This window comes from Setaria italica, chromosome IX (genome assembly GCF_000263155.2).
Source record: "Setaria italica strain Yugu1 chromosome IX, Setaria_italica_v2.0, whole genome shotgun sequence".
Lineage (NCBI taxonomy): Eukaryota > Viridiplantae > Streptophyta > Magnoliopsida > Poales > Poaceae > Setaria > Setaria italica.
This window is the reverse complement of record NC_028458.1, coordinates 47,991,296-48,004,478: the sequence shown is the minus strand read 5'-3', so window position 1 is coordinate 48,004,478 and position 13,183 is coordinate 47,991,296. Positions and strand designations below refer to the sequence as shown.

The 13,183-nt window shown below is 44.8% G+C and overlaps 2 protein-coding genes across 2 annotated transcripts; one reads left to right on the top strand and one right to left on the bottom strand.

The window, feature by feature from the left end:
• Positions 1–3,435: 3,435 nt before the first annotated feature.
• On the top strand, positions 3,436–4,778 carry LOC101768128 (aspartic proteinase nepenthesin-1-like). The gene is made up of 2 exons (XM_022829783.1): positions 3,436–4,115; positions 4,196–4,778. Exons 1-2 carry the CDS (start codon positions 3,436–3,438, stop codon positions 4,776–4,778), a joined length of 1,263 nt encoding a protein of 420 aa, XP_022685518.1.
• Positions 4,779–8,208: 3,430 nt separating this feature from the next.
• LOC101767719 (glucose-6-phosphate 1-dehydrogenase 4, chloroplastic) lies at positions 8,209–13,171 on the bottom strand. Its single transcript, XM_004984518.3, has 12 exons — positions 12,952–13,171; positions 12,031–12,241; positions 11,475–11,731; positions 11,263–11,357; positions 10,591–10,705; positions 10,276–10,481; positions 10,010–10,118; positions 9,877–9,917; positions 9,517–9,637; positions 9,226–9,425; positions 8,673–8,873; positions 8,209–8,598 (listed from the first exon to the last, which is right to left on the bottom strand). The coding sequence occupies exons 1-12, from the start codon at positions 13,036–13,038 to the stop codon at positions 8,358–8,360; spliced, it is 1,884 nt and encodes a 627-aa protein (XP_004984575.1). The 5' UTR covers positions 13,039–13,171; the 3' UTR covers positions 8,209–8,357.
• Positions 13,172–13,183: the final 12 nt, after the last annotated feature.

The window sequence follows — 13,183 nt, the reverse complement described above, 5'->3', positions numbered from 1 at the left end:
CTGGTGAGCATTGGAAGGATGTTGAAGCTTTCCGTCATCCTTTACTGGAGCATGCCAAGTCATCATTTTAGCGGTCTTTGGGTTTGAGAACAAACGCTTCAGACGGTCCACCACCGGCAAGTATCATGTCACCAAGGTAGGGACTCTGCGCTGAGTTGTCGTGTGAGTACCTATACAGGACTCGTCCTCCACTTGAGCATCAGCACTTTTCTTTGCAACCTTCTTCCTCTTATTCTCGATGGAGGAATCGATACGATCCTCATAAAAATCAGCATTACTTTTGTAACGGCTAGCATCGCAATTTGGACACTTTTCCAATGTCGTGTACTCACCGCAGTACAATATGTATTGGTTCCTACACGCGTGTATTCTTTGCACGCATCTTCAATGGATTGATAATCTTCTTTACTTCGTATGTGTTTTTTTGGCACAAAGTTAGGCTTCGGGAGCAAATTGCCCAGTAGAGTAAGGAGATCATTGAAACTATTATTAGAACAGCTGAATTTAGCTTTCAGGATCAGAAAATGAAGGATGAAACGCAACATTGTCCACTCCTTCCCACATCGCACATACATACGGTCCTTTGCTGCCTTCTTGAGTGTCTCAAAATTCTCTAACCATTTAGCACTCCTTAGCAACACTTTCGATTCAATGTGGCGCAACATGTCCTTCATATCAACATCATGTTCCTCATCCAGTTGTGGTTCCACACCTGTATTTGTTTGATCACCATTTTGATCTCCACGGTCATAATCATCATCCATCATAACATGATCATTTTCGTTTGCATCATCACCGCCCACTTCATCACAGCCATTATCGATGTCTATGTTGTTGAAAGTACATCCTGCCTCACAATGGTGGGACCAAATTGTGTATCCATCCACAAAGTCTCGCTTTATCAAATGCCTCTTGATGATATCAGTATCCTCCCATACCACACGGACAACGTATTTGCTTTGTCTCACAAATGCGAGCGTGCTTTTTCGCAGCCTCCACAAACTTTGATACCTCTAACATGAAAGTATGCGAATGTCTCCATATGCCATACATCCATTCTCTATAATCCATCTTTAACAACCTATGACAACAATTCTATGTTATATTAACTAATTTAATGAGCTATGGGTTGCAATTCTATAAATTGAATTAAATTATGGATGCAGTAACTAATAAGTAGGAAGAAATATAATAAAAACTAATTCTATATTACCTTAAATGAAACTCAATTAAATCATGGATGTAATAATTAATAAGAAGAAGAAAAAAAATCAAACTCAATTATATATTGATTCAATCAACTTCATTAATTAAAACTATCGAAATTAAAGGTAATAATTAATAAATAGGAAAACTATAATCAAACTTAATTCTATATTACATTAAAATGACAAACATAGTATTGTAATGGTTATAATATGAACATAGAATTTTATTTACAAAAATAATTTATCTCTAGTTATTTTCTCTCTCTTCCCTCCTCTCTCTTCTAGGTCTAGATCTAGATCTAGATAACAACCTAATGAAGTTAGAAATGATGGATAGAAGTTGAAAAAAAGGTTGGAATGGCACAAACTCACCTTATATAGCCACCTCCTTCAAAAAAATCAAGAGCAAAACATTCCCCCTTAGATTTGGTGTTTTTGGAGGTTTTCCCGAGCTCCTCTCGAGCAAGCTCCGAATGGAAGATTGGCTGGGAAGAAGATGCCCGCAGCCTTATCTGGTCGAGATCTGTGCTGGCGAGTGCTTGGGTCGCCTGCCAGCACAGTGACTTCTGTGCTAGCAGGTGCTCCCCCGCCAGCCCAAGAAATTTTTCTGCTGGCGGGTGTCAATCACGTCCGCCAACATGCTAAATTCTCTGTACCAGCGAAATCAAATCTAGCGTAGTGTAACAACAACAACCTAGAAGGCAAAACAATCAGAGCCTAAGTTATGATAGCAACTCTTTTTTTTTTTTTGAAAAAACTACCGGGCCGGAGCGCACCCAACTGAACCTTTCATTGATCAAGACCAAACCGAGGGAGCCGAGGCTGCAACAGAACGGTTCCAAGTTTTACAGACACAACTTAGCGTTCCGAGTAAACACTTAAACTATCTTTACCTAAGGGCTTGTTTGGACTTTGGATAGAGGAGGATTGGAAGAGAATGAGGGGGATTGAGTCTAAAATGAACTAATTTCCTCTCTAATTTCTCATGTTCCACTTCAATCCACTAGTATCCAAACAAAATCTAAATAGGAAAAAATATATCTCTAATTAGTGCAGAGGCTGAAAGGGAAAAAAAAGTCCTTGAGGACCTAAACTTTGATTTTTTTTCCTAAACTGTCTTCACCTAAATAATGCAAGGAAAAAATATTTTGCGCTTTCAGAAAGAGGGAGACCTTATTGCAAACTGTGTAAACGTTGATTTCCTCTTGAAAGAGTACATGATGACTTCAGCTTATGTATGTTTTCCAACAATGCGCAACTGAGTGAATACTTACTTCAACTAGTTGAAGCGTCTGCAATGCCTCGTCACAAGAGCCGTGTTCAAGGAAGCTCTCTACCTGCTCCATCGCTAGATTTGTCTATCGCAGGTCTTCTCTTCCTACTTATATTTTGCTTGCAAGTAGATAGCTAGAGAAGCTTTTTTCGCTGCAAAGGTCGTCTGGATTGGTTCCTTTGAAACAATTTGGCAAATTTAGATTAGTATACGCGCCAGGAAGAATTCCCGTGGAATAACCTACGTTTTTTCCTCCAAGAATCCAAAGCTTGCCTAACATATTTAGAAGACGTCAGGCAACTGAATTACAGTTGACAACGATTAAATGATGAGAGAGGAACGATGACGAACCAGTGCAATATATCAGCCACTATCTATAACGAACATATATGTCACATAAATATAGCATAATAGATACCATACCAAATGAATCAACTACTCCCTCCATCCCAAAATATAGCTACATTTAACCAAGAATATTTCTAAAACTAATTTATTTCAAATAAAAAAGGTTACATATGGTTTCACGATAAATCAGATCAAGCTAGGAGGTTTCACGATAATCTAATAATATCATTTTTATGTTATTATTCTCTATGAGAGATACATGCGCATGTTCATACCTTCAAATACTTTCACATCTTCGGAAACTATAAGCATCTACGGCAGATCTTAAGATTGACAGAATCCTACGGGCACCTCATTATATTATTGATGGGCATATTACTTACCACTCTATAAATAATGTCATTTAGTCTTAGAATAGATCTAAATAAAATACAAGTATCCTTTTAGAGTCGAAGACTCGGCACTTATTTCACGAGCAAAACAGTACTTTAATAACATTGACACGGTATATAGGACTAGCAGACATATGGAGATAAACACACCCATTAGTTAAGCTAATTAGCTAAAATACCTTAACGCTGAATTCACTTCAAGCAGCCGATCAACATGCCGAAGCTAGCCCTCCTGCTTGCGCTGCTTGCAGCGACGGCCATCTCTTGCGGCCATGCCGCGGCTTCGGCCGTCAGGATGCAGCTCATCCACACTGATGCCGGCCGCGGCCTGACACCCCATGAGCTGCTGCAGCGCATGGCGCTGCGGAGCAGAGCCCGCGCCGCCCGAATCCTCGCCGAAGCGGCCGGCGCCCAGGTGACCCCAGGGGAGATCGCCGGCGCCGTCCCCGACACGGAGTACCTGGTGCACTTCTCCATCGGCACGCCTCCGCAGCCCGTGCAGCTGACGCTCGACACGGGCAGCGACCTCACCTGGACGCAGTGCCGTCCGTGCCCGTCCTGCTTCGACCAGGCCCTGCCCTACTTCGACGCGTCCCTCTCCTCGACATTCGCCGGCGTGCTCACCTGCAGCTCCTCGCCGTGTCAGGCCCTGCCGCTTACGTCGTGCGGCACCGATAGCTCGTCATCGGGCAACGAGACTTGCGGCTACGCCTACTCTTACGGCGACGGCTCGGTGACGGTCGGCCTCCTCGTCGTGGACACGTTCACATTTGTCGCTGACGCCGCCGCCGCCCTGGCCTTCGGCTGCGGCCTCAACAACACCGGGACCGGCATCGTCGTGGACATGTTCAAGTCCAACGAGACCGGCATCGCCGGCTTCGGCCGCGGCGCCCTGTCCCTGCCATCGCAGGCTCGCAGCTCAAGGCTGACAACTTCTCCTACTGCTTCACCGCCATTACGGGGACGACACCCAGCCCCGTCCTGCTCGGCCTGCCGGCGAACCTCTTCAGCAGCGACCCCGGCACCATCCAGACCATCACGCTCATCCAGAACCCTGCCCGTCCATCCTTCTACTACCTCCCGCTGCAGGGCATCACCGTCGGGTCGACGAATCTGCCGATCCCGGAGTCCACGTTCGCGGTCACCGCGAACGGGACGGGCGGCACCATCATCGACTCCGGCACCGGCATGACGTCGCTGCCCCACGACGTGTACGGGCTCGTGCTCGACGCGTTCGTCGGCCAGGCGAGCCTGCCCGTGCTCAACGCGACGTCGATGTCGGTGTCGCAGCTCTGCTTCACGGTGCCGACGGCGGGCGCGAGGCCGGACGTGCCGAAGCTGGTGTTGGAGTTTGAGGGCGCGACGCTGGACCTGCCGCGGGAGAACTACATGTTCGAGATCGAGGCCGCGGGCGTCAGCGCCACCTGCCTTGCCGTTAACGATGGGGGCGGTGCCATGACCATCATAGGAAACTATCAGCAGCAGAGCATGCACGTCCTCCACGACCTGGCCAATAACAAGCTATCCTTCGTCCCTGCTCAGTGCGACCAGGTTTAAACTCAGCTTGCTCGCGTCGTCCTGCCCCATGATGGACGTTGTAACTACATCGCTTTTCCTTAAAGCCGACCCCTTTTCTCAGCATCATCAGTCGGAGACTCGAACCTAATAAGTGGATCTGGAAAGGTTCCACCGTAAGATACCTAACCGACTAAATTATGTGTATGGATTTAACCATCTAAATTATGTGTATGGATGTATACATATGTTGTGAAAGAATAACGGTGATGAGGACACCACGAGTACATCTACACCAGCAGCACCTCAGGCGCCTCCAGTTGCTCCTCCACCTCAGGCGCCTACAGTTGCTCATCCAGTTGGGCCAATCACTCGAGCCCGTGCGAGAGAATTAAACTTCATCATGCTGTTAAGGAACGAAGGCCCATCGGAATAAGAAGATGGCCCAACAGGGCAGCCCAGGTGGGGCGCCTAGGGTTGGGCGCCGTGACCCCTTCGGACTCCAGGGGCTGCGCCCCCTTTATTTAGTCCGAGTCCTTTTTGTTTACGACTTGAGTTTTGTTTTACATCTAGCTTTAGCTACTCTTGAACACGCGCAAATACACGCTGTCCTTGTGATTCAGAACTCCACCTTCGAGTGATATTTAGATTGCTCGCCTCTCTTTCTTGTTCGTTCTTTGATTGCGGACAGGAATCGATCTTCGTGATCAGGCTGATCTCGCACCGGCGAGGTTGGTAACCATCGGGAGTTGGTTCAGCGATTGCATTGGCGCTTCGGGTTCGCTCGTCGTAGTCGGATCGTGAGGGTCTACTTCCACCAAATCGAATTTATCTCCACTCACCGAAAGATCGGGCACTCCGACTCTATCAAGTGGTATCAGCTTTCCAGGTTGATCGGTGAGTTTTACCGAGTGTTTTTCCCTTCCTACAGTCCACAAAAACCAAAAGAAATTTTTTCAGGTTAGATCCTTATCCCAGCAACCGTTTAGCCTCGCACATTCTTTCAATAAGTGTCTTTGTTGAATTTGTGTGCCTACTCGTTCAATTGTTGTTGGTTACTTGTGTTTAATCTCTTGTTTCTCGTTTTTCCTCTAACCCTAGTTTCCGCCGCCGCCGCCGTTCCGCTGCTCGCCAACCCTACCACGCCACGCCCACTGCCCCCCCTTCGCGACAACCGCGCCGCGCCATCCCACCCCTCCGATCGCCCCCTCCCCTATCCAAAAAAAAAAAGAAAGATAGAAAGCAATCAGAAAAAAAAAGGAGAGTGCAAAAAAAAGGAAAGAAGCGAAAAAAAAAGAGTCCAACAGGGAGAAGGAAGGTGATCCGGTTTTGTTTCGGTGGAAACTCCTTGCGCGCGCTGTGAACCCCCCTGGGTCACGACCCTCCGGGGCAACTCCGTAACCCCCCCCCCCCCCCGCATACCACGCCCTTTCCCCACGCATCCCGTGCCAACTTTTCATATCCATATCCCTCTTTCTTGGTACATCTTTCTGAGGTTCGCCTTACTCTAGAGAGAGAGAGAGAGAAAAAAAAAAGTGTGTGCCGCAATTTGATATTTGAGATCCTCTGTGTTCATATTATCAGTTTTGGGGCACCCTCTGTGAAAAAAAAACAGAAATAAAAAAAAAAAAGAGGTGCGCCCTCTCCACCTTGCCTCCGTTCTTTCGATTTTCCTTGTTACCAGCAACTCTTGTTACGTGTTGGCACTATCTTTCAACTTTGCATTATTGTTTGATTGTGCTAATCCTTCATTTGAGTGCAGCCTTCCCAGAACTCCACATAGTTCTACGACGAGCATATTTTGTTTCTCCAGGCAATCGCTCCTCCAATCTTTCATGAGTTCCACCGGTTGGTTGCAATTCGCCCCTGTGTGCGTGGTAAGAACGGATAAGAATTTGATAACAGCACTAGTGTGAGCGCCTTGTGAGCTGTTACACCCCTATTTTGTCGTCGCTTGTGTTCTTGTCTTTGCGCTAACCATGGCAGATGATGTCGACGCGGGGGCTAACCAGCTGCAGGGCATACGGGCGCAAGTTGAAGGGCTTGTCACCGACATTCAGACGATTCATGAACGGCTGGACTCGACGATCTCCTCGACGACCGAGCGGTGTGATCAGCTCGACCTTGCCCAGACGGCCGCTAAGGCCACACTCGACTCAGTTGTGGCAAGACTCGATGCATTGCACACTACAGTCGCAGAGTTGCAGCAGGGTTATGGTGGTGACTCGGACCAGGACGATGGCGACCACCGAGGCCGTGCCCGCCGCGTGCCACGCCGTCCCGGTGGTAATGATTCCTTTTCCAAGATTAAATTTAAAATTCCACCTTTTAATGGCAAATATGATCCTGCTGCATATCTTGATTGGGAATTAGAAGTTGAACAGAAATTTTCATGCCATGATATTCTTGCTAATTCTCAAGTTAAAGCTGCTATTAGTGAATTTACTGATTTTGCTTTAATTTGGTGGCGTGAATATAAACACAAACATCCCAATACCATTCCAACCACTTGGGAGCAATTAAAAACTGCTATGCGCCACAGATTTGTGCCTTCTTATTATGCTCGCGATTTGCTTAATAAAATGCAACGTTTTCAGTAAGGTTCCAAATCTGTTGAGGAATATTTCCAGGAATTACAAATAGGAATGATTCGTTGTGGGTTATTGGAGGAAAACGACGCTGCTATGGCACGTTTTCGTGGTGGTTTGAACCGCGAAATTCAGGATATACTTGATTATAAGGACTACACCGATATGACAACATTATTTGAATATGCTTGCAAAGCTGAACGTGAAGTGCAAGGACGCCGCTCGAAGACATATTCTAACTCTTTTGCAGGAAGAAGCTCGCCATCCAACTCCGCACCCGCTCTCCCTGCGCCACCCACGCCCACCACGACACCGCGCGAGCGAACGGCAAAACCTGCAAGCGCTGCCCCTTCCACAGGCACCGCCCCTCCCACAGGCCGTACACGGGATATTCAGTGTCATCGTTGCAAAGGATTTGGCCATGTGATTCGGGACTGTCCGAACAAGCGCACTTTGCTTCTTCGTGACGATGGTGAGTACTCTTCCGCTAGTGATTCTGAAGATACTTGACATGCGATGCTTGCCACTGACCATGCAGCTATGGAGGTACATGTCAACCCGGACGACGCCGATAGGTATGAAAGTCTTGTTGTGCAGCGTGTTCTTAGTACACAGGTCGCCCCGTCCGAGAAGAATCAGCGACACACTCTTTTCCATACCAAGGACGTTGTGCAGGAGCGGTCGATTCGCATCATCATCGACAGCGGCAGCTGCAACAATTTGGCGGGATACCTGATCCTCTGTTGTGAAGGAACATGTGTTACCTATACATACTTCCTTCAGTCAAATTTATTTGATGTTTCAAACAAGGGAAGCAGTCTGTTTCCTGTTCTTTTTGTTGTCTGAACGTCAAAGTTAAATGATTGGAAGTAGTGCTACAGCCCAGGAAAGAAACTAATTTTTGCATTTCTCCTTGAAAGTCGTTGAACAGGTCGGTTACAAAAGGCATATACTGTACATCATTGGCTGCGATACAACAGCAAAAAAATAGGAAGGACATCTCATTCGTCGAGCAACTGTGCCGGATATCAACTCACCAGTCGTCATCCCATCGTACCCCATGTTTAGCAGCGAGGTAGTAAGCGTTGATAGGCCCTCTACCCCCAGCCTCGTAGAGCTCAGGAGCAACTATGTTCTGATCGATCTCATGGATTATCGGGGTCAGCACGTTCCATGCAGCAGCCAGTTCATCGCTGCGCATGAATAGATGACTGTCTCCATCTAGCACATCCAGGAGAAGATGCTCATATGAATCTGGAACCTCCGTATTGTACCTACACAACAAAAGTCATAGTTTAGTGCAAGTTCTCTAGAATAGATCATAAGGTGATCCAAGAGATATCCATACTTATCACGGTAAAGCAGGTTGAGTTCTGAAGCATCCAGTTGGAGCCCAAGCCCTGGGACCTTGTTGTTGACTTTCAACAGGATCGCTTCTTCAGGTTGATCGCGTAGAACAAGCTCATTTGTGTCAAGATCTATGTCATGGCCAAAACGTTCACGGTAGATATTACCAGGGACATGGCGAAACTGAATTCGAATCTCAGCTCTGAAGGAAAAAAATGATTAGAGACCTTCAGTCATGCTTGATCGATTTGTCAGGTGATATATTTTTTTCTATAAGAAAATGGTGAGATTCTTTTATAAGAAAATGGTAGTCTTGCAATAGTTATCAATAAGATGCTCAGTATAGGGTGGACTACTGAAGAAGTGAAGATAGTTGATAGAACGGTGCATGCTATGTGCTAATATGCATATGAATCAATTTCTGATTCTACCTTTTGAGGGTATAAAAAAGGAAATAAGTTTATAATAACACAATACTACAATGAAGTGACTGAAATCAGAAATTCACTATTGAGACATTTGCTAATTGAAGTTATGGATCTCATTGGGTGTACCTATTCTTCATAAGCCCCATGCCTGTCTTGATCAAAAATGGCACCCCATCCCAGCGTGCATTGTCAATGTACATAGCAGCAGCAAAATAGGTTGGTGTCATGGATTTTGTATATCTGTCAACTTTATCAGAGGTGTCTTTGAGTTGACCAAGAACAACATCCTCAAGGTCCACTTTACGAATTGATCTCAGCACCTTCACCTACATAAATAAAGTTCTTATGATTCTGTAACGAATGTCAGCATTTTCTAACCTCTACAACAGTAATTTTAAGAGGATTATACTGCCTTACCTTTTCATTTCGGATGTCCTCTCCATCAAGACTTACAGGTGGTTCCATGGCAAATAGCGCTATTGTTTGAAGAATGTGACTGTGAACTATGTCACGAATTATCCCATAATTTCCGAAGTACCTGCAAGTGGATATGACTGTCAATTAAATGATCCAAAATTACAATCCCAAAATATGAATATACATTAATAAAGAAAATGAAGATAAGTTAAAACCCTGTTAAGAGACAATTGTAAAGGTTAAACAAACCCAGTAATGAGCTAATCATGCAGAGTCAGTATTAAAGAGTACATTTTATTATACCACGAATGGTTTGCAACATTCAAGAATGGTAAGAGCAATGTTATAGCATTAACTCACCTCCCTTGTATTTCAGTTGCTGTTTCTTCAGAAAAAATAACCTGTACCAATTCACATGCATTGCTACAAGTCAATGTATATACAAAATGATAAAGCATATGCAAAAGTGAGCCTTGAAAAGTTGAAGTTGTACCTGCACATTCCGTATGTAAGTTCGGCTCCACAAAGGTTCAAACACCAAATTAGAAAATCTCAAGACAGTAAGATTTTCGATCAGATCCTTCCCCAGAAGGTGATCAATTCTATGGGTGACAGACATGAAGCAATAACAAATTGTCAAGTTCTTCAAACATTGCAGTTAAGAAAAACAATCACAAAGCATTGTAATTTGACAATCCATTCATTCAAAAAAGGGAAGACAGCTAAGATTGGAAGGATAAAAGATGGAAATCATAGTACCTGTAAATTTGCTTTTCCTCAAATCTTGACAGCAGAGATTGTGTTACCCGGAGTGAGGACAAACCAGTAAAGCCAAATGGTTTCTCAATAATTATCCTATTCCAGCCTCGCTTAGTTTGGGCACTGTCAGCCAGTGGCAATGCTACGTCAAGAAGTGCCTCTTGGGGTACAGCAAGGTAGAATATTCTGTTTGTTGCACGAGTACCCTGCGAAATAAAAATGGAGATTAATGAAACTTTATAAACCAAATATCAAGTTCAAATATAGAACACGAATTTCTCCAAAAGATTCAAGAACTGTTATGAGAAATTCTACCTCTATCTGTGCCATCCTTGAATTTAATCTAGCCATCCCATCTTTGTTGTCATGTCCGGCATCTATATAATACGTCCTTTTAAGGAACTCATTTAACTTGTCACCACAGTTTTCGCTGCATTCACAATAACATTAGGATCCATTCTTATTAGTTAGGCAAAGCTTATTTGCAGCAGTGAAATTATGTCATCATAACAGAATTGCATCCTGACGTCGAAATATATTGGGGGGATATATTTAAAAACTATGGAAAGCAAAACATATCAGCATGATGCATAAATCATTGATTTGAAAAATCTTGGAATATCGTTTCCAAAAAAAAACTTGGAAGCAAAATGATTTTGCTGACAAGTCAGACATCCAAGTTGAAGCATTAGTAATTAGGATTGGCAGATACATGGGAAACTTGGGAAGGAAAGTATACCAGCATATTCATAAATTTGGAAGAACCAAAATAACATTGGTGTCAAGTGCCAACATAACCAACAGGTGATTTGGTCCAAAAATATATGTTGCAGATTAAAAGGTTGGTTTGGCTATATAATTCTTATATGATTTCAAAGACAAAAGGGGAAATATTGTAGATACAAATTCCAGTGCTAATGTTTTGCTGACGTGTTTTGTCAACGCGGCAGTCATGACAAAAGAAATTATCGTATCAAAAGAACATACTGGTGATCAACCCGGCAGGTCAAATTGGCTTCAATCATAGATCTTAAACCTTCATCTGTTATTTTCTTCCTAGAATATCCAAATATGCCTACACTCTGCAGTATAAAAAGAATAAAAATGAAAGGTGTAACATGTCAATGGCAGTCATACATACAAGTTACAGCAGGACTGTAAATTCAATTTTCCAGTAGCGGAAGCTGATATGTTCATACCCGAGGAAGAAAACCACTGTAATACAGAGCAAATAGTGCCGGGAAAACTTTACTTCTTGCCAGCTCACCAGTAGCTCCAATTACAGCAATGCAAAGAGATGGTTCACTGTCGGAATGGTCATTAGACAAAGCATATTCTTCCTCTTGCACAGGAGAATGGGTTTCAGAGGGGTTGGATCCCAGATCCATCGGATTTTCCTGAACAGTTGAACTATCCAAAATATCAGAGCTTGTACTGGCCATTTCACCTCCAGAATCTGCACAAAGGGGGAAACAATAAGCTGTACATGAAGGCATAAAGACAAAAGAAAACGGCCAACGAGAAGTTTGCAATAATAATAGTAAGAGGATTTCAGGGAGAAATTTCTCTTGAGCATGTCTTTTATTGACAATGCTAATGCAAATTGAATGTTACTGTCAAAGGTATGAAGCAAACCAGTGTCAGCAGCGCTGAGGGGAATCATAAGGCATTACGACAATAATAACAATTATGATAAGCACATCTGCACACATGCAAAGTAATGGAACAAACGACAACTGATTTCATAATACCAACCATAAGCAAGATGTGTGTTCCGATGAGTTATCTTTTCGGTCAGCGATGCAGCCTCCAAGTAATCATGAATTTTATCATTCCCTCGAGCATCTGGATTTCTTTGAAGTTGCCATCCATGTCTTTTTAATGCCTTCCGGAGCTTCAGTTTTGCAGCAACCCAGCACCTCAATCCACAAGCTTGTATTCTGAATCTGGCAGCAGGTGCTGCAACCTACGTGCAGAAGCATCAGATGCCACAATCAGCAGATGAATTGTCAACGCGTAAAATATCAAATAAATCAGATTGATGTAACTTTGTGTTAGCTGCCAAATGCGAACCGCTGTCTCTAAGACTCCAATTGACCAATGGTTGGGGGAAGGGAGACAGATTTTTTATTCACTCACTGCAGTATAATCAAAACATAATCATTTCTTGAGAGATGGATTGATGCAACATGAGTTCGGCCAACCAAGTGCTCGTTTATATCAAATCAGAGTCCCTTTTTATGAGTGTGTTGCGTGAATATGCCGAGCACGTTGACACGTACAGTCCAACGCGCCACTGAACTGGACCGATGCCCAGCAAAAAGGAAAACAGCATCAATTGGAAGTTTGGAACCCGTGATGAAAACGAGAGCGTCTCATCAGCTCTAATTTCCGTCCGTCCAGAGCCAAGATGCCCAGAAACGTTCACAAGGATCACACGCTCGCACGGGCGAACCAAAGCCCCGCCAACCACTCCCATCGATACAAGAGGCAGCACAGCGACGGGCACGTATCGCTCCAGCATGCCACCAAGCCAGCGCCCAGTGAATCGGCCGAGGCATTTCGTCGAGCAGGTTAAGCGCACGGCGTCGGAGCGAAAGAAAACAAGCTGCTTCATCCCGCCACCAACCAAGCAACCGTATTACCGTACCACGGGCGCACGAAGCGGGTACTCACCGGAGTGAAGCGCAAGCTCGACAGCGAGGGCTGGAACTGGAAGGACGCCACCGGTGCTGCGGACGCTGCCGCGGCGAGCCCTGCCATCTTTCAGCGCTCTTGGTCCTGCTCCTGCAGCACTTGTCTGTCCCCTTGGTTGGATCGCGTGGACGTCTGGAATGCGGAAGGAAAAGAGGACTATTGCTCGTGGCAGCTTGTGAGGGGTGAAATGGATAGCGACAGTGGAAGCTGT

What these genes read in the sequence shown, in the direction of transcription:
- LOC101767719 (XM_004984518.3), bottom strand. Translation starts at nt 13,038, where the DNA reads ATGGCAGGGCTCGCCGCGGCAGCGTCCGCAGCACCGGTGGCGTCCTTC. An exon ending in GCAACTGAAATACAAGGGAG is followed by an intron (nt 9,638 to 9,876) that starts GTGAGTTAATGC and finishes ATCCACTTGCAG; the next exon opens with GTACTTCGGAAATTATGGGA. An exon ending in AGGACATCCGAAATGAAAAG is followed by an intron (nt 9,426 to 9,516) that starts GTAAGGCAGTAT and finishes TTATTTATGTAG; the next exon opens with GTGAAGGTGCTGAGATCAAT.
- LOC101768128 (XM_022829783.1), top strand. Translation starts at nt 3,436, where the DNA reads ATGCCGAAGCTAGCCCTCCTGCTTGCGCTGCTTGCAGCGACGGCCATC. An exon ending in GGCTTCGGCCGCGGCGCCCT is followed by an intron (nt 4,116 to 4,195) that starts GTCCCTGCCATC and finishes GACGACACCCAG; the next exon opens with CCCCGTCCTGCTCGGCCTGC.